General features: G+C 40.9%; 1 protein-coding gene across 4 annotated transcripts in view; it reads right to left on the bottom strand.

Annotated features, from left to right (window-relative positions):
• Positions 1 to 24,496, bottom strand: part of CABIN1 (calcineurin binding protein 1) — a 110,150-nt gene that overhangs the window by 23,586 nt on the left and 62,068 nt on the right. For all 4 annotated transcript variants that reach the window (XM_083803822.1, XM_083803825.1, XM_083803824.1 and 1 more), the window contains exons 32-35: positions 8,803 to 8,966; positions 6,692 to 6,788; positions 4,900 to 5,538; positions 4,366 to 4,440 (exon numbers count right to left, since the gene is read on the bottom strand). In XM_083803822.1, the coding sequence (XP_083659948.1) occupies positions 4,366 to 4,440; positions 4,900 to 5,538; positions 6,692 to 6,788; positions 8,803 to 8,966 (975 nt within the window). The remainder of the gene's footprint in view (positions 1 to 4,365; positions 4,441 to 4,899; positions 5,539 to 6,691; positions 6,789 to 8,802; positions 8,967 to 24,496) is intronic.

Here is a 24,496-nt window from a genome sequence, read left to right as displayed (position 1 = left end):
GTTCTTACAATGTGATTCACTGCCATGTCTCCTGGAGGTATTATTTTAAACAACAACAAATCCAGAAACCCCCAACATCACCACAACCCATAAGTTCAGCCAAAACTACTTCTTTTCTTCCCTCAGATAAAAACAGCCCAGCAGGCGAGACTAGAAAGAATAAATTTCAGCAAGTGGACAAAACCCATTTCCCCTCTAACAAAACGAAATTCTGGCCACCCCCTGTCAACCAAAGAAACTTTTGAAACTGCAAAATGAAATTGGCTCAGTAACTGTTCACAGTCTATACAATATGCAAAGTAAAACAAAAACGTGGAATGGAGCATTTCATGTTTTCTCTATTCTTCCTCTCATTTGACTCCTACTCAAGGATGCAGTTGCACATCACTACAGTATCCCTGCTGCTGCTCCTCTTTCACATCAAGATCTGCACGGTGCACAGCTTCAGAAGAACAGCTAGGCACTGTACAAACACAGCCTATGCTACCACAGTCCAAATGTTCCCAGTTGCATGACTGCTCCCTCCATGACTTTCCTAGCATAAAAAATTAAACATCTTTGGGATTACAATTCACTCCTGATGGGTCGCTATTTGGGGTTGTACAGCCTCTGCTGGAAGTTGCCACAGTCTGAACTAAATTTAAGCAGTCTATGGAACTTTACTTTCTTATTTTTAAAAATAATGCAATAGGCTAGAGTACTAGGTCAACACTACAAAATGGGATTGTTTGAGAATACATTTGGTTAAATCCTCAGCATACATTCGTTTAGTCACACAAAGCCTCAGTGACTTCAAGAAGAGCAGTTAAATACACAACAAGCAGCAAAACTGAATTCTCTGAAGGGCTGGAGTCTTCTGTCCCTGACGTGAGAAGGGTACGCCATGCATGATCTCATGACAGAATACCTAAATTCTCTGTTGAAATGTCAATTTTCAATAGAGAATACTTCCATTCTAACATGTCTCCAGGAGTATATGAACTTAGCGTGGCAAAGCTTTGTACTACCTTCCTTTCCTGCCTTCTTCAAAGCTGGGAGCCAACCTTTATAAGCCACTTCCCCATGTATTAGGTTGACTTTGTAGAAGAAGATGCTTGAGTCCCATTGGCCTAAAACGCGTTAACATTACCTCAGTCACGAAGACCACAGAGGATTTCTGAAATGAATTGAAAGTGTCACAGTATTGTCAAGCTATTAAAAGGATTAGATCTCATCACAGGATTATAATAACCCACTTCATCAAATTCCATTTACTGATTGCCGTATTGTTTCCTGCTTGTGCCTGAAGAGGCATATAAAAAGATTTCAACAGAGTTGTTAAATATTTAGGTTAAAAACTTTTACTGGTCTGGAAGAGAGCTAAAATGCCGTAATTCAAATATCTCCTAATTTAGTAGGAAGTGAAAACTTTCATAAAGAAACCATATACTGTCTGGAACTGTAAAATACAACAACTAGCAGAGGAAGACATATATCAAGATGGGTTTTGTGCTCGCTTTTTGTTTTTTTGGCCGGCAATTCCATGGGATAAGAGACTGAAGAACCACAGGCCCTGTAAACCTATTCAAACCATCCAATAACAAAGCACTTCTCTGGCCTGCGGCAGCTTTATGCATGACATCATTTATTTACAGAAGGCGAATACTTGCCAATTTTAAATAAAACAGGATCCAGTCTGTTGAAAACAGACAGATGTCTACAAGAGCGGCTATTCCTGTGTCTCCACACTAATTCAGTGTGTTATACTAGCAACAGTAGGACAGCCTCACACCGCTAACAAGATCTGCTAGAAATAGACGAAAATGAGACTGCAGAACGTGATAATCTCATTAGTTGGGACTGCTTCCTAAAAGCGACTGCTTACAGGCTTCAAAGTGCATCACATTAAGAAGTATGTTTTATTTCTAGTGATTTAATAGGAAATTTCATTGCCTCCAGCGCAGCTAAATACTAGCTCACCTACTGCATCTATTTCCAGATTAATTTGTGCGCAGGTTTTTCACCATTCTAACATTTTGCTACATGCCTGAGGAACTGTGGACTTTGCTGGAAGAGCTGGCACAGCAATCACATACCCAGAACCTTCACAAAGGCCCAGCAAAGAACTTGGCTGATACACACAGCTTTGCACAGTTTTTGAAAAGGTGAATACATCCAAAAAGCAAATAGTAACATTACTTTTTAAACAAGCTTATTGGCAAATTCCTTTTTAAAATCATAAATCACAGTGCAATGTCTCCTATTTTTCCCTAAGATAAGTTATTAAGACTAAAAAACATCTTAACATTCTGAGCCAATATTTATTTGTTAGCAAACCACTGTTAAATACCAGAAGACAAGCAAAGAAAGATTTTCACTACAATACCTCTTCTGACATTTCTGTTCATTTCTACAGTTCAGTGGAAAAATGTTACTGCTTTCCTGAGGGGCAAAAACTGGAGAAAAATGTTACCTCCATGAAAATCTTTTCTTCATCCTCTTATGTTATTGTGCTAGGAGATGCACTATCTGAATGCACATTTTAGTTAGATGCACTCTAAGGTAATTTTTACTTCAGTATTAAAAACTAGAAACCTTTATGGATACTCAAGACCTAGACTTCCTACAGAGTACAGAGAAAAACACAGGTTGGCACATCTCCTAACAAATAAAATTGACACCATTTCAGGAAGAAATTTAGTATGTGGGTAATCTTGTACAGAACAAATGCTGTATAATAGAGTCTGCTCTGAGAGCCTGAACCTCCTCTACCCTCCTCGATAAGGCAATAATAACCAGTAAAACAATATTCATCAGAATCAGATGAGGAGAACAAGTACCTACAGATTCAAGAGAATGGTGCATGAAAATACAAGGTTCAAGTTCCAGTAGAAGGCAAATATTAAATGGAAACTAACAACAACAACAGATTCTGAAGGGTTTCAGATATTTCACAGAAGACATAGAAATATCTGATTTTCCCAGAGTTGCAGAATAGACAAGTCTAAACCTTGCTGCAGGAGCTGACCTACGGCCTCAATTTCCTGTAGCTCTAATAGGTAGAAAAACCTAAAAGGAAGGCCTTTAACTCTATATAGCATAGGAGGTTCACCTTGCAAGTTTTGCCTCCTATTAACTAGCCATGAACCAATTCACTATTAACCAATTCACTATTAACTAATGCCATTGTGCTTTAGCTGGTGTATATGACAAATGCATCTCCAGAACACACCAAAGGAAGGACCAAATAGCATACATTATCTGAGGCTAGGCTGAATAGATTTAAAGAACAGAGGCGGTATCTGGTGATGGATATCAGATTTACTTCATAAAGTAGAAGAATTATCTGAAAGTTTAAGAAAAGTATTTGTTTTGAAAGACAGGTGAATTAGGTATTGAAATCCATTTCACATTAAGACAATATTTAAATTGCTAGCGTGAGATGTGCCTCCTCGAAAGGTTATGTTTTTGCAAAGCAGAGACAGCTGTATGTTACAGAAGAAAGGCCTCAGTCAAATTTCAAAAATTGAGAGAAATTCTCAAAGACACTTGTTGTGCTTCAATTGTTATGAAAATTAACACATAGGCAAGTGATGGGGAAGCAGGCAGTTCTCCCCCCTCTGCAACCATAATACTTTTTTTGGTAGCTGACAATCTGCAATGCATTATGTTGCTATCTCTAGAGCAGTTAGAGCCATGTACTTCTCATACACTTCTACTGCATAAAACACACAATGTGAAGAGGAAGTTATGGGAGATGATGGCAAAATGAAATATTAGGCAAAACGAGCCACTAAGCACACTATTGATCCATTTCAGTTTTCTTCTTGGCTTAATTTCCCTTTAAAGACTGATAATAATCATCCCTTTAAAGCTCTATAGTTGTTTGCTAGAGAAACCCAGACACTACAAGCTAATACAAATTGAGTAATGTAAAAGAGTTAAAATGGGAGCTATTGATGCAAGCTGAAAGATATTTGGTACCTCTGCAGCAGGGTGCAATGTCAGCAAGGGAAGAGCTGATGAGGTTGTTAGCCCTTACGGGATCAGAGAGAAGTAATTACCATCCATGAAATGCTGAGGAATGATGTGGACATTCAGAAGACTGTAGTGTGCCATAAGTATTTCAATTTGAAGATTATTTCATGCTTTCAAAAAAAAGCTTCTGGACATATATATTCACCTTCAAGCAAGACAAACAGTAGTAATGACCCTAACAAAAGGGATGAGCTTCCTCCAGTAATGTGGCCCCACGTATCCTTAGACAACAGTACAAGAAAAGTAGGTATTTCTAATTTCTGCAAGCACTCAGCCACAGACTGACTTGACTTTACAGACAATATAATAAAAGCATGTTACAAGTAACAAGGACTTCACAGAGCTTACCTGTTTCTGTGCTGATGCTCCCATATGCACCTGGCAAAACTTGACCGCCTGTTCAAGTGCTGCTTCTTCATCCACCTGAATAGAGAATCACAATTAATGAAGTCATAATTACTTAGATCATTTACAAATCCAATTACGTTCAGATGAAATGGGGATGTGGAACATGGTAAGTGGGAGAAGCAGCACGCCTACGGCAGAAAAGTGATCTTTAAATGTATAATCCTGAGTAACTAAAGATATACAACTCTTTTTAAGCTCAAACTAACATTTTGTACGAACAAACTCTATGGAACTGGTATTAGGGCTCTTAACTGATTTCAGCAATTCAGAACTGGGTTCTTGAGTTTCAAAACACAGAGGGGCTTACTGCCCCCTTCCCAGCAGCGCTCTTGTCAAGAGAGTGGTTCTGTGGGAGACACTTATCTCTTCAACTTTTGAACAGATACAGGGCCAACCTTATACTGCTTGGTTTGGTGATTACTGTTACTCTCTAATAATCTCTAAGAAATTACGATGAACAGCAGAATGCTTTACCTGTTTAATCAGCATGTATGTTTCAGACATGATCTTCTCAATTTTACCCAGGTCATAGGCCATAACTTTCTGACCTTGCTGCCATACCCGGTAAGCATCAAGTAGAAGTGTTTTCCCAGAATCTACATCCTCAAGTAATTTCCTCTTCCTGCTGGATCTCTGGACAGGTTCTTCCGTAGGTACTGCTTGAACCATTCCTTTAGTTGCCTGCTGCTGCTTTGAGCTGATGCTTAGCTCTTCCAAAGAAAGTTCGGCAGTCCGGCTCTCTTGAGCTCTCTCTTTTGAGTTCCTGCCAGACTGAAGACGGTCTGGCTCACCACGTTTACATGAAGAATCAATTTTTTCAGGGTCATTAGAATATCCATCGAAATCCATAGGCTCAACCGAACCAGGCCTAGGGAGCTCTTTAATTTCCTTGTCATTCTTGTCATCATGTTCCAATATGTCCATAGCATTAGGAATTTGTCCCTGGGTCACTTCTTTTACTCCATTTTCAGTACTATGTACTACTCCATCCGATAAAGCTTGCTTTTTGGGAAGGACATCTTTGCCCTCTTCAGCACTAGTTTTATTAGAAACGTCTGTTGTCATCCTTCCTGAAGCAAGGTTGGAAGACTTGGAACTCTGATCTTCTGAAACCTTAATAAAAGAAGTCATTCTTCTCTGTTATTATTGAAATCAAAAAGCATTTCAGCACAGCTATACTACCATGAATACTGACATGAAGAACCTTCACATTACTGCCTCTGCTGAAGAAAATATATTACTCCATATTAATTCTTGTTTGTTCCTGAGAATTAATTAATCCAAGCCACAAGTCTTATAATTAAAGTATTTTAATCAGTTAAACACCACAGAGGAATCAACAGCACAGGCTGAACCAAATCTGCAATGATTTTTTTTTTTAAACTGAAGTCTACACTATGGAATCCCATTAAATGAAATGCAAGGTTTTAGTAGCACAAATTTTATTTTTAATGTATTAAAATCAAAACTGCATCTGTTCCTTTGGCAGCTGCAGATCAACCTCAAATATCAGAATCCTTCCTTTGGTTGTTCTTGCATAACTTTCTTATTGTTACTAGATGAAGTATGCTAAACTCTACTATAGTATTTCAGTTTTGTACCTTTACTTTTGTAATGGACCAAAGATAGAAAACCTCGGTACCTCATCCCTTTGTTCAAATATTGCTAACGATACAATTATTCCACCCTGATTTATGAACTAACTGTATTTCATATAAACTTCCCCTTTTCTTACAGACATTTTCGTTAAGTTCCTTAAGACGCTGCTAACTTGGAAAACCCGTAGGAACAAGTTCTTCCTTGAATGTATTTACAAAAAAAAACCTTCCAAGTTCCAGTTATCTTACTCTGTAAACTGATTAGTCTCTAAATGACATTTAGAAATTGGCAGGCATGCAAAATCCAGTTGTCTAGTTTTGTTTTGTAAGAGGAATTGTAGATCATTTTAAATGAAAGTTGCAATAGACTCCACCTGAAAACGCAGTAGTTCTTATATCCCATGTAATTACTATTATTCAAAATTTAAGGTAGAGTCAAATCAAACTTACTGCAATCCGTTCTCAACCATTATATTTATTCCTGAAGTTCAAAATCAAAAAAGAACAATGCTGGAAGAAAGTTTTCTGTGTAACTGCATATAAACAAAAGGTATTAAAAGTGATAGTAATGTAGCCCTTCAGCCTCAGTAGATATAAGGAACAAGTAAACTGAATCTAGGAAAACCTAATTATTAAATCAATGAGCATCACACACGCTGCTGCCTTACTTGCGTCAGATCGTTGAGCGTGTCCTCCAACACTTTCACTGTAAGCACAAAGGCTTGCTGGGCCAGAACCTGTCGATCTGCATCACGCAAGTACTTCCTGCATCACAGTAGAAGAGCATAAATGAAGCTAACTGCCAAAAGGTTATGTGACTTTAAAAGCAAGTACCAGGATTTAAACCAAAAACTATTTTAAATATGCTAGTAGAAAGCAAAGAAAACATATTATACATGAAAATTGTATACAGAAATGTGTACATATAAACTCATGAAACATAACATTTTAACCATGTTTCCCTTCACCTCTCCTCTCCCCATAATAACCAAAGACATGCATGAAGCAAAAGGTGGATAGCACTATCTACAAGTGTAGGTGAGGGAAGGGGAGAAATACAAAAACTGCAGAGTGAAAGAGACAACCAGGATTACAGTTTTCTTTTATCAAGCCATTTGTGCTCCTCAAATACTAACTTTCTATTCAAAACTTTCATAAAAAGAGAGTTAGTCACACAACGCTACCTCGAACCGTCAGGTGATTTTCATGTTCTAGATAAACTGGGCATGTGATATTAAGGATATTAGCAAATCCCTCTTCTCGTTGGTCATATTGGTTACTTTCAAATCTAGGTTTTTAGAGCTAAAACACTGATGTGCTAATACCTTTTTTCTATTTAGTACTGTAAAAACCTGACATTCTATCGGTAGAACTTACTCACTCTACGGCTTCATTTAATTTACTAGAACATGGCAACTTCACAGCATTATGATGCTTTAGACCACTTTCAAGGAAAATATTTCCAGCAATCAACGCTACCCAATTGAGTGTGATAGAAAAATGGTTTTCTATTTCAGAATGGGATAGTTTTAATGAGAGGGCTAAAATCAAGTAAATAATTTTGAAGGATACTCTTTAGTCAGCAAGATGACATTTTTAATACACATTTTCCCTCTACAGTATTACATTAAGTTAGAAATCTTTCTTTCTCTTTCAGACAAAAGATAGAAAAACTTGACTCATCATTAGTTCTGATTTTTGTTGTTGTTTAGGTAGGGTTGCTAAAGGCGCATACCAGGCACACCCAGAACATTTGTAAGTTCCTGTAATGATTGCAGTTCACCATGGCTGGCATTGGCTGACCCAAAACATCAAATTACTTGTTTGTTAAATTCAGTCTAGACTTATAAATAACATAATATTTTTAGTACAACTGTGGGCTTGCTTAGAGCAGAATTTAAGCCTTCTATGGTCCAGTTCTTCTGATATGTTAAAAGTCAAATATTTTTGGCTTCGAGTTTGCTGAACATGTGGTGACATATTCCCAGATATACTATGATCTATGCAAATTCACATGCACTCGCACGAGAAAAATACATCAAGAAACCTTCAATGCCTCCAACTTATTGCCATCAATCATTCAGGTCAATTTCTCAAGCATTTGCCAGAGACTAATTTCAACATTTTCCGCTCAGCAAACAACTAGAATTTTACCTCGATTGCTTCAATATTTTCTGTAGATGTTTATTTTTGTCTTCCTATTGATATAAATCTGTATATCGTTCACGTTAAATGGCTTTTTTTTTTTTCTTAATTAGGGTTAATACAATTAAAATTAGATCACCCCTGAATAGGATAAGCTTTTTAAATAGCATCAGCTGCTCGCAGCCACACAACCATCGTTCAGTCAGTCAGGGATTACAGGAAGGCAGGATGCCTGGGCCGTGACCTCTCACTGGACAAGGCTCTTATGCAAGAGGCCATCAGAGGGGTGCAGAAGTCGCGATGCTCTGTTCCACCAGAGAATCCCTTCACAGGACAGAAAGCCTCTGGAAGTCTGGTTAAGGCAGATGCATTTCTCTTGAAACTCAGAGCAGACATGCAGAGAAACTCCAGGCTCTATTCTGGAATCATAACCCTGAAAAAATTTAACTATTGTTCCACTATATTCCCATGGAAGTCTGTCTATAGACTGTTTCCTAAAGTAAGAATGTCTTTAAATAAAATAGGATATCCTGAGTTGGAAGGGACCCACAAGGACCATCAACTCCAAAATACTTACACAAAGAACAAAATATAGGCAAAACAGAGTTAACAGATTAAAAGAAATATCTCATACTTTCCCTGATCAGGGGTCCTCTGTAGCATAGATGAGACTTTCAGCAAGGTGTTGTAATCCTTCAGCTGTGACAGCACGTTTAGCAGTAAGACTATAGAGCGGTTCATATGAGACGCAAAACTGCCCGGGCGGTCGATTTCATCCACGGGGATGCGCCAGATTCCCTGCAAAGAGAGGAAAAGAGGAAAACCCTAAAGAAGGATCCAAATGAAAAGGACAGAAAGCTTAAAATATGCACCTGGTTCCTCTGCGTACGGATTTTCAGAGGGTCAGGGGAATAAAGGACAAACTCTGCAGTCTTTCAAATATGGAGATGTGGACTTAGTCAACTAATCAGTCAACTGATTAATTCCTGTCACTAGCAAAAGAGGGAGTCTTGTAGAAGCCTCAACACACCTTTCAAATATGACTCTGAACTATTCCCAGAAAAAAAGCAAGCAAAGCCTAAATTATATTGTGTTTTTTGTTAAGTGTCTGTGAACATACAACCTAAGCTAAAATTCAGCTACCGTTAAAAAAAAACAAGTAACTTAAAGCAAATTTTCCATGCAACTCTTGCCCAGCCAAAAATCTGTAACTAAATGTGTTAGGAGCTTAGTTACTGCCTTGATACCATCAGTGTTCACCTTGGCATTAACCAGCCTGATAGGAAGAATCAGACTCCTTGGCTGTATCCATTTTCCAGTGGGAGATTCAAATACTTGTGCATACATCCCGAGCCTCCTAATTACATTTCTGGGACAAGGGAATCTTTGGGGAGCAAGGCTGGAGATGGATAGAAAACACAATTTAATTACGGTCAGTCAGCTCAGGTTTTGCAATGTCTAATAGGTTTAAGGATTTTTTTTTTCCAGGCGTTTAATAAGAATGCTGCCAACAGCTAGTCAACCATATTTGAAGAATACAATTTAAGTAATATTATATTTGCATTTTGGCATGTACTTCGTATTTTGTATTATGGCCATGCACAAAAAAACTGCTGTTATATCAGTGCTCACTTTGCTCAGTTCTGAAATTTTTCCTGTAGCAGCTCTATAAGATGAAAATCCTCTGGTCATATATACCACTTTGCGATGCTGCAGGAAAGAATTGCCTCCTTGATAAGAGTATTGGACTGAAAATGAGTTCTGCTTTCCAAGCCTGGTCAGAGAGCAGGATATACAAATATTTACTCCTTTATCCTTGTTTAAAGGTCTTGCTTTGGTATTTTTAGCTTTACTTTGTGTGAGCAGAACTCTTCAGAACTTAATACAATGTGGAAACAAAGAAAACGAATACTGCAATCACAAGTGACATTTGACCACAAAAGAAGCAGGTACATAAATGGCCTGCCTGCAAACCCCACTCTGTCTTCAGAGAATCTGTAGTTCTGCTCCATAGCCTGTATAGGAATGTGGGGAGGTGGGACACCACAAAAAAAAAAAAGTACAAATATCAGGAAAAACAGGAAACAATAGGAAACAATTACTTCAACTCAATATAACACAGACTGTTCTGCCAACTTTTTTTTACTCTTGCTTTTCCTCCTGCTCTCGACTCTTACTCCCTAGTGATCAGAGACACTCATTTTTCCTCTTTGTTCCCTGGAGCTCTCTTTACAATTCAGTTGCATCTTTCTTTTTCCATGAAGTTCCTAAAACCTTGAAGTGGTTGACCCCTGAGGCACAACTGTCACTTCCCATCCCCAACTGCTAACACCCACAAGTACCTTCCATGGCTTGGTGGCAAAGATTTTATCTGCTCAAGCAGCTTATTGGCTCTCACCTAGGTACAGACCTCGGAGGAAACAGCTCTGTAAAACAGCACAAACTTTAGAGAGCCTTTTTCTCCCCCAAAACTACACGATGATTTTACTTTTAGGCTACAGATGAACACTCACATTCTAGAGCAGATTTTTTTTTGCTTGTCTGCACATATGTAAACTGGGTTTCCGCCAAATCCTAAAACAACTGAATGCTTCATAATGGCACCATATGCAACAACTTACTTAGCCAATTTGACTATACAAAACAATTTATGGTCGACTTAGATGCATACTGAAAGAATGGAAAACAGCCAGCATGTAGGTTCCTGGTCTTTTTCAGCATTATCTCATCCTTTATTTGAATTAGGCAGATCATTTGGAGTGAGTTTCAGGATATCGTTTCTGGAATCAGTTGAAAATAATTCTGCAGATCCCACTTACATGTTCCATGTATACATTTTAGTAACTCACCACATACCAAAGATTATTGATTTAGAAGTCTCCGTGCACCACTTTTCTTTGTTTAAATTGAAAATATGAAGGAGAAAATGAAGAGAAACTGCTCTGAAATAACAGATTTAGTCCAACAAAAAACTTTCAGAAAGGACTAACCCCATGTGAAAAAGGTGAACCTCCTCATACTTCAAGCCTTCAGGCTCTTCATGTAAACTTAGCACAATTCACATTATTTAATTTGTGCCAACAATATTAGTTATGATTATAGCAATCACAAAAAAAACCTTTAACTCAAAGATGTATTTTGTGTGTGTCCATGAGGCGATTTTGATAGACCTGGATACACATTGTTACATGAGAAATTCTCAAACAGTAGGAGGTATCCCACCTCTGCTACCACAGAAACTGTAACAATGCAAGAACACCGTTTGCAATGATGGAATATACAAATTGCAGCCAGAAAGCCCAGCAAGTGACCAAGTTCATCTGCTACAGAGAAAGCAAGTTGCCTATTTTGGAGACCACTGCTCTTCCATCCTTCTACAATGCCAGGCGCACTGGAAGTTTTAAATAAACTCACATTTTAAATTTACTTTAACATTGTCGTACAACAGACAGTCTGATTTTAAAAGGAGACTCACTAACTTGTCACATATTGACTTGCAGTTTTACAAATGCAAAACAGCAATACATAAGATTTCTGTCCTATGTTACATACCTGCCCGTTTCATGTGCAGCCTCAAGCCAAAAGCAGAAAGAAACGTGCCATTAGGAGCTGGAACAACATTCATTCCACCCACTGTGATTTTATTAAGCAATATGCAAAACAATTATGGCGAAGTGAGTTTTTCAGAATCTACTTCATAAGCGATATTGAATTCTTTTCAAGAATTCAATTTGAGCCAGAGGCTAAAGAAACATTCTCATCCAAACCTTTGCCAAAGAGAGGTTTAGCTAATCCCACCAGGCATATATTCTTCCTTACCAAGTATCAAAAGCCTTCACGAAGAATATTTTTGAATTAAGATGAAATTCTGCAACTTTTTATTTTGTAATGGCTTAGGCCATTTAAAAACATTCAGCTTTTAAAACAGAACTTCAGAAATGGATGCAAATGCAAAGCTTGAAATGAAATAACTGGGGAGGAGACTGGAAAAAGTTGTTCAGCTTGACTGAAGTTTTCATATCATCGTTTGAAAATTCAGATTTGCTAGCAAAGTATCTCCCTTGAAAGTACAAATGCACAGGAGTGCAGATCCTTGTGACAAACATTTGCAGTTCCTTAGGGAGCTTTTATTACTGATTGTTACCACTCAGGCCTCTTGACAAAACGTCTTCAACCCTAGCCACCAAATGGATTTTACATCCAACGCAGCGCAGCTCCTGTTTGCTGGCCGCCATTCCTGCAGCTGAAAGGTTCTCCTCCCTTCTGCAACAGCCAGCAAGGCTGTTTACATGAAACTAGAGGAAGGAGCGAGAGAGACGCTTCCAACAACTCCAAATGCCTCTCAAGATCCAAAACGTCAAACTGCTTTCCATGCCTCCCTGGCTAAGCAAACATTCTGTAAGAGCTGGGGGGCGGGGAAGCAAGCCTGATGCGCGCTGCGAAAAAAAATACATCTGGGAGCAAGAGAAAATTCTGCAGATGACTTCATGTTGAACTTTACATTAAATACGAAGCTGAATAATGAATGACCCTGTACAGGATATTCCTCATGACACTTGTTTCAATTTTTACAGCTTGAAACTTACTGCACAACTTCCACTTGCAGAATTCCAGACCTGGGGAGGAGGGTAACAAGAGGACCATGCTGCACAGAGCCTTGTGAGCATGAACTACGGCAATAGTGGATACTTTCTAGTTCAGTCACTGAAAATAGAAAGGAAGGAAGTTCTTATTATTCCTCTACACTGCTAACTTCAGAACTTTAAGGGAGGGGATTCCCTAGGGTTTAGGAATGCCTCTCCGAAGAGGAAAAGCTGACAGCTCTTAGGAAAACCCAAACTTCTCTGGTGAGAGCTGCCGCTGATACTGCAGAGTTTTCGAGTAAGCCATTTTCTAAGCAGAGATAAACTTTCTCAAGATTGCACGATTTCTCTCAATGAAATGGAGCAATGCTAGTCATAACTCAGATGATCCAATTCCCATGTAACAGGCAAACACATGAAACAACTACTGCTGCAAATAAAGACCTCCCATTACTTAGGACTCAACTCCCAATTTATTAAAAGGCTCCCAGAAGTGCAAGTTGCACTGGTTACACCAAACAATTCCACTGCTGCCTTCTTTAAGTGACCAAAGCAAATTCAAACGCTTCTTTGACCCAGTATTTGTCAGTCTGAGTAACGTCCTCATGTACCAGTTAATAACGCAACAACCTACACAATATTTTAAAATCAGAAGTTGAATTAAGCACAGTTGTATAATCCCTTGAAAGCTCACTTTCCTAAACATAAATATTTTTAAAAATCTGTTTTAACAGAGGGTTAAACACAACATACTGGAGCGCCACAAGCCTTCCATCTAGGTCAATATAAGATCTTGCCCTGGGGACCTGAAAGGGGAAGGAACATGGCTCAAGATGAACGGTTTTAACACACAGGAGTCTAAACCTGGCTCTTTCCAGCCAAGAAAGCAGAGCACAGACCCTCAATTAAGAAAATCCCCACTCCCCTCTGTAAGCACTGCTGTATTTAGTGCTCAGCTTGGTACAAGTGTGTTTGCTTGACAGCCCATGACTTCCTGCTAGTGCTGAGTGCTACCATTGAAAGCTCCTCCCCGCCCCCCTGTTTAGCAAGTTACTAAACCACCTTTTCTCATCCAACCTTAGCATGCTCCATCTCTCTTATTATTTTCTTTGTCACCTGATCTGGGCTTTTCTTCTTTTCCACAGACAATTCTATTATTTGTCTTCTTCAATTCTCCTCTTCATTACTATTCAGTATGTAGTGGAACAATTCCACTTCTGTGAGCAGGAATGCAGGTGGATACAAAAAACTAAGAAATTAAAGCAGTTGTATTCACAATATTAAAATTATTATTAGCTGCAGGGACTTGTATTATCAAGGAAAAAGAGAAGCCTTCTGTGAGTAACTTACAGAGCCAATGTCAGAAAACCTCACAAACCTTCACAGCATTTAAGGAGCATTCTTCTTGTCTGCTGTTAGTCCTGTCCACACTGCACAGTAACAAGCTAACAAAAATAATATAATGATAAATAAATGACATTTCATCAGCCTGAAATGTTAAAGAGAAATAAAGCAAAATTGCAGCAACTTCCTTTTAAGAAGCAGAACAAGATTACAATTCCTAGGCTACATGGTGTATATGTGCGTGTATATATATATATATATATATTTACTTATAAAACCACACACACAAAGAAGTGAATAAACAAGATGTATGCTTTCTGGCAGAACTGTGGAACTCTGCAGCATGATTTTAGCAAGACAGCAGCATGAAAAATGGTGACATGAAAATGCTCCGCACGCTCCAATTATCATATGCTGATAAAGAAATGCAATGAACAATTTTTGCCCCTCATTTCTCTCTACAAACTATAACATTTTCAGAGCCTCAAATTTAAGGCTTTTCAATTTCTAGAACAATCATTCTACAATTGACATGACATCGAATTGGTTTTAACCCTATGAAAAGAACACCTGAGTTGTACCTACTTTGAGAGACTATTATGGGTGAGCATGAGTCAGGGACGCGCACAGATGAAGTAGGGAAAGGGAGTCATTTCCTCGCTGAATAAGCAGTCATCTAAAACCAGAAGTGCCTTGTTAAGATAAGTTACAAGTTCAGGTAGAATCAGTGAAACAGAAACCAAGGTCTACAGATAGCCTCTGCAAAACATCGGGTTTGGCCGTTTGCCAGGCAGCATCTAGAGGTTTTCGTTCGCTTGTTCAAGAGGCTCGAGGAGTTTTTTACTCACATTTCCCATGTACCACCTGACTGCACAATGATGGCAACAGACAGACACAGAGACACAAAAAGAAATAAAGCATCCATTCCACTCCCTGGCTACAACAGAAGGAAATACAGAGAAGAAAGTGAGAAGGAGCAACAGGCCACTGTCTTCACAACCCCTGCTTTGAAGGTGCAAGCCCGTTCAAGAAGCGACACAGCTGTGATGCCTCAGGAGCTCTGCAAAGCGTGCCTCAGGCAGACATCACCCACCTGAAAATCCAGGGAACACAGGAGGAGTGCGCATCGTGCATCACCATCTAGATAATGAAGCCTGCTCCCCCCGCTACTTCCCCACGTTAATGTCGACAGTGCCAGTGGAGCATGTTTCCCCAGAGTACTTCAAGAGACAATCCTTCGATTCTTTGGTTTAGCACTTCTCTACTTCGCAAATCTGGGGTTGCTAAAGCAAAGGTGGATTTCAAGATACAGCTGCAGAACAATTTTTTTTTCTGGTACCTACATCAAAAAAGGTTCCCTTTTGTATAGCAGGGCAACTCCTCAAGCTGAAACATCAGTTATCGATAAAAGACTTTTGGACAAATGAGCTATGTACATTTATCATCTTTTCTTCAGCTTTGCTCCAGAAGTTGCTTCCTTTTTACCAGGTATATTTTAGGAAAGAGAGAAAGAAGGGCTGGTTAGGAAAGGACTGAAATCAGCAGCAGTAAGGATCATCCACTGGGTCCTGCAGCCAATCCAGGGTTTTCAAAGGAGAGAAAGAGGTTTGTTAAAGGGATGCAGACAAGCAGAAGTCATCCGAAGATGTAGTCAGCCATTTCCATCCAAAAGAAGACACCAATGAAGGAGTCTGGTCACCTGCTTTGGAATTTCTGATTCTGCCTCTGTTAATTCAGTATCTTTTTTGGGGTACATTTTGGTTTATTTCCCGTCCCTGTTTGAAGGAGTCCGGAATTTTTTTTTCTTTGGGAGGACACAGAGCATTGAAACCCAAAATAAATGTTTCTAGGTCTTCTAATAAGCAAGTAGCTTGGTGCAGAAACCTAATGAGAAGATATGAAACCCTTGATAAGAAAGCTCCTTACCAGGATTTTGCATTTCTTTAGGCATTCTCAGGGGCCAGATGCAGGAGGATTTCTTTACCACCAAAATAAACAGTTAGCAGAGCGCATCTCAAGAGTGACAGGGGTTCTGGTTCTGCCTAACAGACAATCTGTCATTTTAAGAGGATTTTTCTGCTTAGATCTTTCCTGCATATCTGCTACAACAAGACTGCCTGGCATCAGATGCAAATGGTACTCTAATGAAACAAAGCTTGGTACAGTCTGTCCATCTCCCGGGAAGGGGGCAGGCTCCTGCATTAGTCCCCTGCAGACATTATCAAACTCTCATTTTTCAACAGCACATGGGATTAATTTAATCTAACTTCAGATGTTTATGATATTGTCAAATGTACATGGCTATATCACCTTGAAACCTTTTACAGAGAGAAAAAGGCATTTGGGGGTGTGTGGCTCACCTGAGCTGTTATAGGCTCTAGCTTGGGATGAGATGAGCTACGCACTAGGAATGAGACAGTGTCTTCAAACAGTGTCTTCACTGTTTGTAAAGGATGTAAAGGATGTCTGGAGGAACAAGTCATAAAAGACAAATATTAGGGAAGACAAACCCCAACTGGCAAGTCTACAGGAGGTTCTGGTCTCTCTCAGTAGCATGGTGAGGTCAAGTCCCCATTCATTCTTTTTCCTAAAGGAGCTGCTGCAGAACCAGAAGAAAACTGGGGCTGACATAAGGCTGGGAGAAGCTGGCAGTTCCCCAGTTCCGAAAAGGGAGATGGGAAGTTTCAGGACTGTGAGGTTATCACCTAAACCTGTACACTTCTGTCACTAGAGTGACCGACCCCATCTCCCCAGAGGTTACAAAGTAAATAGCTATTAGTGGACATGCACTTCAACTGGCATTAGATTCTAACTGGGGAAAGGAGAGTTACCTCAAACTAATTTTAAGAGCCCTTATCTGTACCTCAAAAATGGCTTCAGACCACAGAATGACCAACTTTGCTACCTCTGGTAACACCCTGAGTCTGTGAATCTGGTGCATTATATTGCATTGTTCTGACAACATTCGGCCTTAAATGAATGCAAGAGTATCACAGTGTAACAAAGTCTAGGAATGAAGAGAGATTAGAAATACCCAGCAATATAATCCAGGGACAGAAGAGTACAAGTCTGGAGCTAAGTCTCAAATGCCTCTCTCCAAAAGGTAGCCTCTCCACTCCCCTGAGAATAACAACAGGATAATGCTTAAATGCAAAAGAAAGTTAAACATTGGACAGATTCAAAAGGATGTGGAGAATGATGCAATCTGTGGAATCAACCAAGAGCAAGGCAGCTGCTACAGGCAAAAGACAACAGATTTTTCATAAGAACATCAGCTGATTTTCAAGATGAGTGGATGTGTACAGCAAAGGAAAAATGCTAAATCTCACCCACTAGCCTGACAGGTAGGTACCTAATGGTGTCTTTCTCTCAGCAGCCTGGATTGATACACTTTCATCGTCTAGTGAGCTACACATGATACTACAAGCTAAAGAGGACACAAACTTCATAACATTGAGTGGTTCGCTAATCACTGAGACTCAGCACACTGTTAATGTAGAATTATGAGTTCCTCAGAGATTCTTAATGCTGAAGCACTGCAGTGAGGGTCTCCTTGTACAGGATGACGCCTTTAGTATTTCACGAGGCTTGAAGGATTTCACAGGATTTGAAGAAACACATATTCACCTACTCACTTACTTAAACATCCAAGTTCTAGACATGACTGTTACTGGTTACCCAGTACATAAAACATAAGCGACAATTCTTTTAATAGTCTAGTGAGTCTTTAATACAAGACTCAATGGATACTGAGAGTTTTAAACTATGTTGTCAGAGTGCTAAAAAGTTCACCTACCAGGACATTCACATTTTTATGCCAACAAAAATTGCTCTTCCTTCCCACATCCCTTCCTTGCGAGCAAACAAAATGCCAACTCCCGCCCCACAGCTGACATCCAGAATCTCTGCACTGACAGCACAATGTCTCTCAGCTTTTAGACTCTCTTCTGTGTAATGACACACGCTGAAATATCAAGATGAGAAGCTACAAAATTCAAGTGTATGAAAAATACTTCAACATATTCATACAATGCTTAGAAAAAGTAGCAACATCCATCTGTACGTTTTACAAATATATTGACAAGTGAGACTCAAAAACCTCAAGTAATACCAAAAACTAGAGTGTATCAGGTTAGCTCAGTACCACAGAGGAAAACACAAGCACTTCAGAAAACAGTACTGGTCAGGCACCTGACCCGCTCCTCCTTGTCAGCACCAAACCATGGGAATACATGGCGTTACGGGATCCTGCTGAAAGAGATCTTTGAGTCTGAAAGAACATAAATTGAAAGGTCCAGAGGAGACTTGCTACTAGTTTCCATCACAGTTTTTGAAAAGAGAAAACCCTCTAAAGCAGTACTATGTGGCAGCCCACAGAATACAGATCAAGTGATAATTACTTATCTACTACAGAATAGCCTTCAGCTTAATTTCACTTTCACTAACACTAAATTACCTAGAAACATTCTCCTTATTGGTACCTTTTGACTAAGACGCATTGTTTCAGACACAAGTATCTCTTATCTCAGACCACATCAGCCAAGTCATCTAACTTTGGGGGGACATTTCTCCTCCGTAATCTGTTGGGCACAGCTTTTCACAAGTGACCTGGTGAGTATGAAAAAGGTGGTTACTCCACCTCTCAAGAACATTTGGAGGTGATGCAACACAAACCCAGGCAGATCTGGTGTATGGTACATACTGCAACCTGGTCAAGCAAGAGCCATGCCGTCATTAAGAGGTGGCATAACGCAATATAGTAATGACTGCCCGTGGTTTGGTACTGGTGATATTATATCAAATTTTTGTTACAGAGTAGTTATGACCAGACTTGTGTAGTAGCTTACGAGCTACAGCCTTCAAAATACGCATAGGTGGGAGTTTTGTAGCTTATTTAGGAACAAGTTGAGATTACAGAAAATGTTAATAAGTTTCACTGAACAGGCTGTGAAATCATTTACAAGAGATAGAGAACTGCATATTGGAATGTAATGAACTGTTAATATTTTTTTAATACTGTGAATATAAATAAGTGCTATCAACCAGAAGAAAATACCAAATGCCAAACATATCTGTAATTGTATTAATAAAATTATACTCAACTGTTTACTATTAGCTTTTAAACTCTAAAAGGCTTGCTGGAAAACAACAAGAATGGCATGTTCCATCACCAGGTGGCATTTTGGTATATCCACACAATCTGGAAGCACAGAGAAATACTCACACCTTTCATCTATGTTAAAAAAAAAAAAGAGCTGAACAAAAATTTAAACACTTCAAATGTTCTGACAGAGGTAAAATCACATTAGTAACTAGTGAAAAAGCCTTTAAATCTCAAATAAAAATCCCCTAAGATCTGACTAGATTTCCCTACTCCTTTTCTTTAAATGCCAGTTTTATAAAGATATGTGTTTGCAAATACTTGGCTTGGTTCATATTTGAATGTCACAGTTCTGCCTAAGGTTTCATACTGGCACTGGAGTGACAGAAGTGCACATCCTGGATTTCAGACTGTGAGCTGAAGTTGAGGACAGGAAGCAGCTTATTTAGACCAGGTAACAGAAAACAAACACCCTGTGTGAGTGATTAGGAACTGGAAAGAGACATAGGCAGTGGTAAAAGGGTGTCAGCTCTTGGGGAATGCATACTCCTCTCAAACAATGTAAGCTCTACCGGAGTTTGCACATTTCATCTTCACCAATTAAGAGCTTCAAATGAAGTTATTAGGAGCTGACAGATAACTCACATTTCACCATCTCTTCTCCCCCCACTACACCAGCGTCCCTAGAACACTTCCCTTCTCTGTCCAGCAAGTGGAGGCTCTGAACAAGTCCTGACTGCTATAAAAGGCAAAAAATTCTCTTACTGTTATGCACCCCAGAGCTAACCTCAGAATATCTTTTCTCTTCTGTATGAGCAATTCATACAACAAAAGAGAATTTCATTAACTCTGTTATCAGGGTTTTACCTTCTTTTTTTTTAAGGTTAACATCTAATGTTGTTGTGCTTTCAAAGACTCCCAGGGCTCCCTTGGCTTTTTTTTTTTTTTAAAGAAAAGTAAACAAGTTCCTTATCCAATTGTAAGAGCTGGTGGAAATGTCTAATTCAAGTAAACATTTAGGCAGCCATCTGCCTAGCACCCCAACTAAAGTTGACTGATCCCTGATAACACCAGAGGAACATGACATCGTAGAGAAGTGGTAATTCAATTACCCTATTTACAATAATGCAAATCACAGTATACAAGAGGGATCTTCAATATTCAACCAGCAGCACTATTACAACAGCTTAGCCCAGCACAAGGCATAGCAGTGACTCAGTTAGCTAGGCAGAAGAGAGGGTAGAGCCCACTAGGGTTTGATTTCAGGGATATCGTGAGATAGGAATTATTTGTTTGAGAACAACCTGATTAATTACTCAGGAGGAGGAGAGAGGACTCAATATTTATTTAGAGTATTTCAGGCTCTGATACAGATGCTAAAAACACACAAAAGTCATGTTACTGAAACCAACTATGTTTCTGGGGATTCAAGATGTCAACCTGAATATGCTCCAATACAAAAGACATATCCTACAGCTTCCAGGGAAATAAAAACCTCCACAGCATATGCTTTAATTCCTAGATCTGCTTCATGCAAATTACCCATGGCACACACAAAAATCTGCCATTGCACAAATAAACACATGCTGCAGTAAATTAAAAAAAAACAGAAACATGAAGCTGCCACAGCCAATGCCGCAAACAGCGTGTGGCACTGGCTTATGCACATCAGAATTTACTGCAATTAAGACATACGTTCTCAAATTATAAACATGTGACTAGACAAAGCTGACTGGTTTTAACAAACTGCTAATTAAATTGGAATCCTCTTATCCCCTCCGTTTAGCTGAATGAAGCAGCGAGTGCTACAGCATAGTAGCTCATGCAAAATAGATACTGAACAACAGCCTCTCGTTAGGTCACCGGTAAGAAGGGGAATCTCCAGCGTGAGCCTGGCTGGCAGAGGCTGCCCAGCAGAGTGCACAGCACGGATCACAGCTGGCTCGCTCTGTGCCAGACATGATTCCTACAGACCTACCACCTCTTTAGTCTTCCAGACGCGAAAGCGTCCCTTTCCGAGCTGAGGGCTGCACCGAAAGCGAGGATGTGAAATAATTCACCCCAGTAAGGGGGGTAGAAGAGAGACCGCGAAACCCCAAGAAGGCAGGCAGACCACGCCAGGAATCCCCCAGCCCTTCACGCCCCGGCCAAACTTCTCTCGGCTCCCCGTTTCCCATTTCTCCGGCGTTTTCCCCCCGGCCCCTCCAGCAGCGGGGCAGCCCCGGGGCGGCGAGGGATTCCCCTCCTCTCGCTGCCGGCCACGGCTCGCCGCCCTCGGGGGAGCGAAGGCGAGCGACGCCCCGCGGCTTGGAGAAAGCAGCGAGCCTTCGGGCGGCGGGGAGAAAGCGAACTTACTGCGGCTGCCGGGCCGAGGCGGGGGAGAGGGCCGCGGTCCCACCGCCTGCCCGCCGGCCCCCGGGGCATCACCGGGGCCGGCCCCGCCGCGGTCCCCGGCTGCCCGGGGAGGAGGAGGAGGAGGAGAAGAAGGAGGAGGAGGAGGAGGCCGCCCCCGCACTCACCATTCCCGAGGCTGCGGGCTGGCTCCGCCGAACTTCCCCGGCCCGGCCCCCCCCGGCCGCGCCGCCCCCGCGCCCCCACCTGACTGCGCGGCCCCCGCCCCGCGCTTCCTCTCGCACCGGAGCGAGGCCAGCCTCTGGAAACCGCCGACCTCAGATTTCCTGCTGCCGCCTCTTTTTTTTTTCTTTTCTTTTTTTCTTCCTCCCCTTTCTCTGCAGCCCGCCTTGCGGCCGGGGGGGGGGCACGAACAGCTGCTGCCGGCGCTTGGAGGGCGAAGCCACCGCCCCTCTCCCACCTGCACGGCCCTGCTGGGGCCGCCTCGGCTCCCCCTCAGCCCCTGGTGGGCCCCTTTTTACCCCCCTCCATAGCCCCTTTCCCCTCGCTCCGCCCGCAGGAGTCAGGCCCAGCCGCAGGCCGCGGCCCCTCGCACGGCCCCGGCGGCCCCTTGCCTCCCCAGCCCTTTCCCCCCCGTTTCAGCTCCCTCTGCTCTCGCAGGCCGCCCCCCAGGGCACGCCGAGGGCTGCCCGTGTCGCCTTCCCCCCTCCCCCCGGCCCCGCTTTTCCCTCAGGCTCCCCCTCAGGCTCCCGCCGCCAGCCCGGCCCCGCGCCCCCTCCTCAGCCCCGGCCGCTTCCCTCAGCCGCGGCTCCTCAGCTCCAGCCTGGGCTGCGCGGCCCGGCCAGGCTCTGCTCCCCCCTGCCTTCATCGCAAAAGCCGAAACGGGGCATCTTTATCCTCCCCTCGCTTCTGGGACACCTGTTTTGACTTCCTCATCACCTTGCTAAACTCGGTCCTGTTTACCAACAGGCCAGGTCTAATAACCTGCTCCACGACTGCAAAAGTCTGGGCATGCTATGCAGCAGGCAATTGCTAAGATCATCCCTTTCTTATCATTTCAGCCACTTTTTAGTCAATTTCTTGTGTTTTTTCTTTTCTTATGGCATCAATTCTAAGCTCACACTGAAAACCCCATATACCTTGCCCCTTCTCATTTATATAATACACATTTATGCTTAACAGAATCCTTAAGGAAGCTAAAGAGTCATTTACTTATCTAATTCATCTCTCATAAATTCCATTAATGAACTACACCCTCTCTCTCCACTTAAACGGTAAGAGCCAGCATTTTTGTTTTGATGCTAAAATTCCACTGTGGACAATACCACACTTTACGAATAACCCGTGTCTTCACTACCTCTTACATCTTGCCACCACGGGCAATAACCCATTCCATACTTACTAACAATGCAGTTTTGGCACTACCACTTCAAAAATCCATTAACCTTTCATCTTTTGACTGCATAATGTTTTAAATACAGAATTTACAGAATTGAAATGAATACTTACTTTCTATGTATTAATGCAAAGAGGCTTTTTTTTGACCTGCATTTTTTAATCTGCTCAGTTAGTCAGTGTTAGCAGCAGAGCTCCTATCTCCTCTATTGCACTGGAGTTTTTTTCCTATGTATTTATGTAGATTAAGTAGTTGTTGTACCTGGAATTAAATGCATCTTGAAGTGTTTAAAGTTAATAGCCCAAGGACTGGGTGTTCACTAGGTTGGAAATTATGTCATATAACAACCCTGAACAGCTAAATGCCTTTAAGCCATAAGCACGGCAGTGTAAGAATTTTGTTTTCTAATGAATACTGTAGCTGTTCAAATGAACAGTCATGGTACCATAAAAAGCAGTAAGAACACAAACATCTTTAAGTGATGATAAAAGGTAAACATGAATACTTAGCTCTTAGATTTCAAACTGCTTTACAAACTAGCAAAACTTTTTAAAAATCATTAAGTGGAATATTCATTATATGTCTGATTTATTGTTGCTTTTATATAGAAAAATTATTTGGTAAAGGTCTATCCCCAACTTCAATTAAAGAAGCAAATTTGCCTCTCAGAAGTTTAGAAAGATACATTTTTCACCACAGATTATCTTAAATTCTGTCCAATTCCCAAAGTTTCCTATCTGCTTCCCCTTCAGTCAGCATTTTTATCAATCACCATGAAATCTAGGTTTGCCTTGTGCACTCCCACATCACACATCCAGCTGTCTGAACCATCACAAGCAGAATGAATTTTGCACTATTTGCACACGTAGGTGTCTGTAACTTACGGAGCTATTAAGAAAGAGCATTCAAATTCAGTTACCTAACATTAAAAATTAGAGGCTCAGTAAAGCATAAGTGGCAGTATTGGTCCCTTGTACAAATGGGAACCAGCAACATACAGTGGGACTTCCACCCTCTAGATCTCGGAGATACGTTACAGAGATGCTATAAATCCAATAGTCATGTGGCAAAAAGTGGATGAAATTATTTACTTGGCGTTCACCAAAAGGGAGCTAATGTTGGGCGCTCAGGCCAGCAATAACCTGGAGTCATTCAGGTCTACCCGTGAGCACACCTCTTAGCTCCATCTCTTGCTTATGCAGCTCTACTCCCACCGCAGCCTGCTCCGGGCTCGCTGGTGAAATGGCTGCTGCAGAAGATGGCTGGCACCATTACGCCCACATTCCTGGTTCAGACTTCGAACTATGTAATATCAAAGGCCTTTTCATTAATTATTTTTACACAGCACAGTATTTGGGACATGCTATTCAAGACTTCTGGCTGATTAGGGGTGAAAGATGATATGGTATTTTCTTAATTTATGACTTTTCTTAATTAATGACTTGGGAGACACTGCAAATGAGGGCTGCATGAACAGCTAACAGCTCCTGCTTTTTATGCTTAATTTGGGTGATGGAGGAACAAAACAGCATGGCTTTATGCATTTTGGCAA

Source organism: Anser anser (assembly GCF_964211835.1).
Source record: "Anser anser genome assembly, chromosome: 18".
NCBI classification, from domain to species: domain Eukaryota; kingdom Metazoa; phylum Chordata; class Aves; order Anseriformes; family Anatidae; genus Anser; species Anser anser.
Note: the sequence above shows the minus strand (reverse complement) of the source record. Positions and strands in the feature narration are given on the sequence as shown.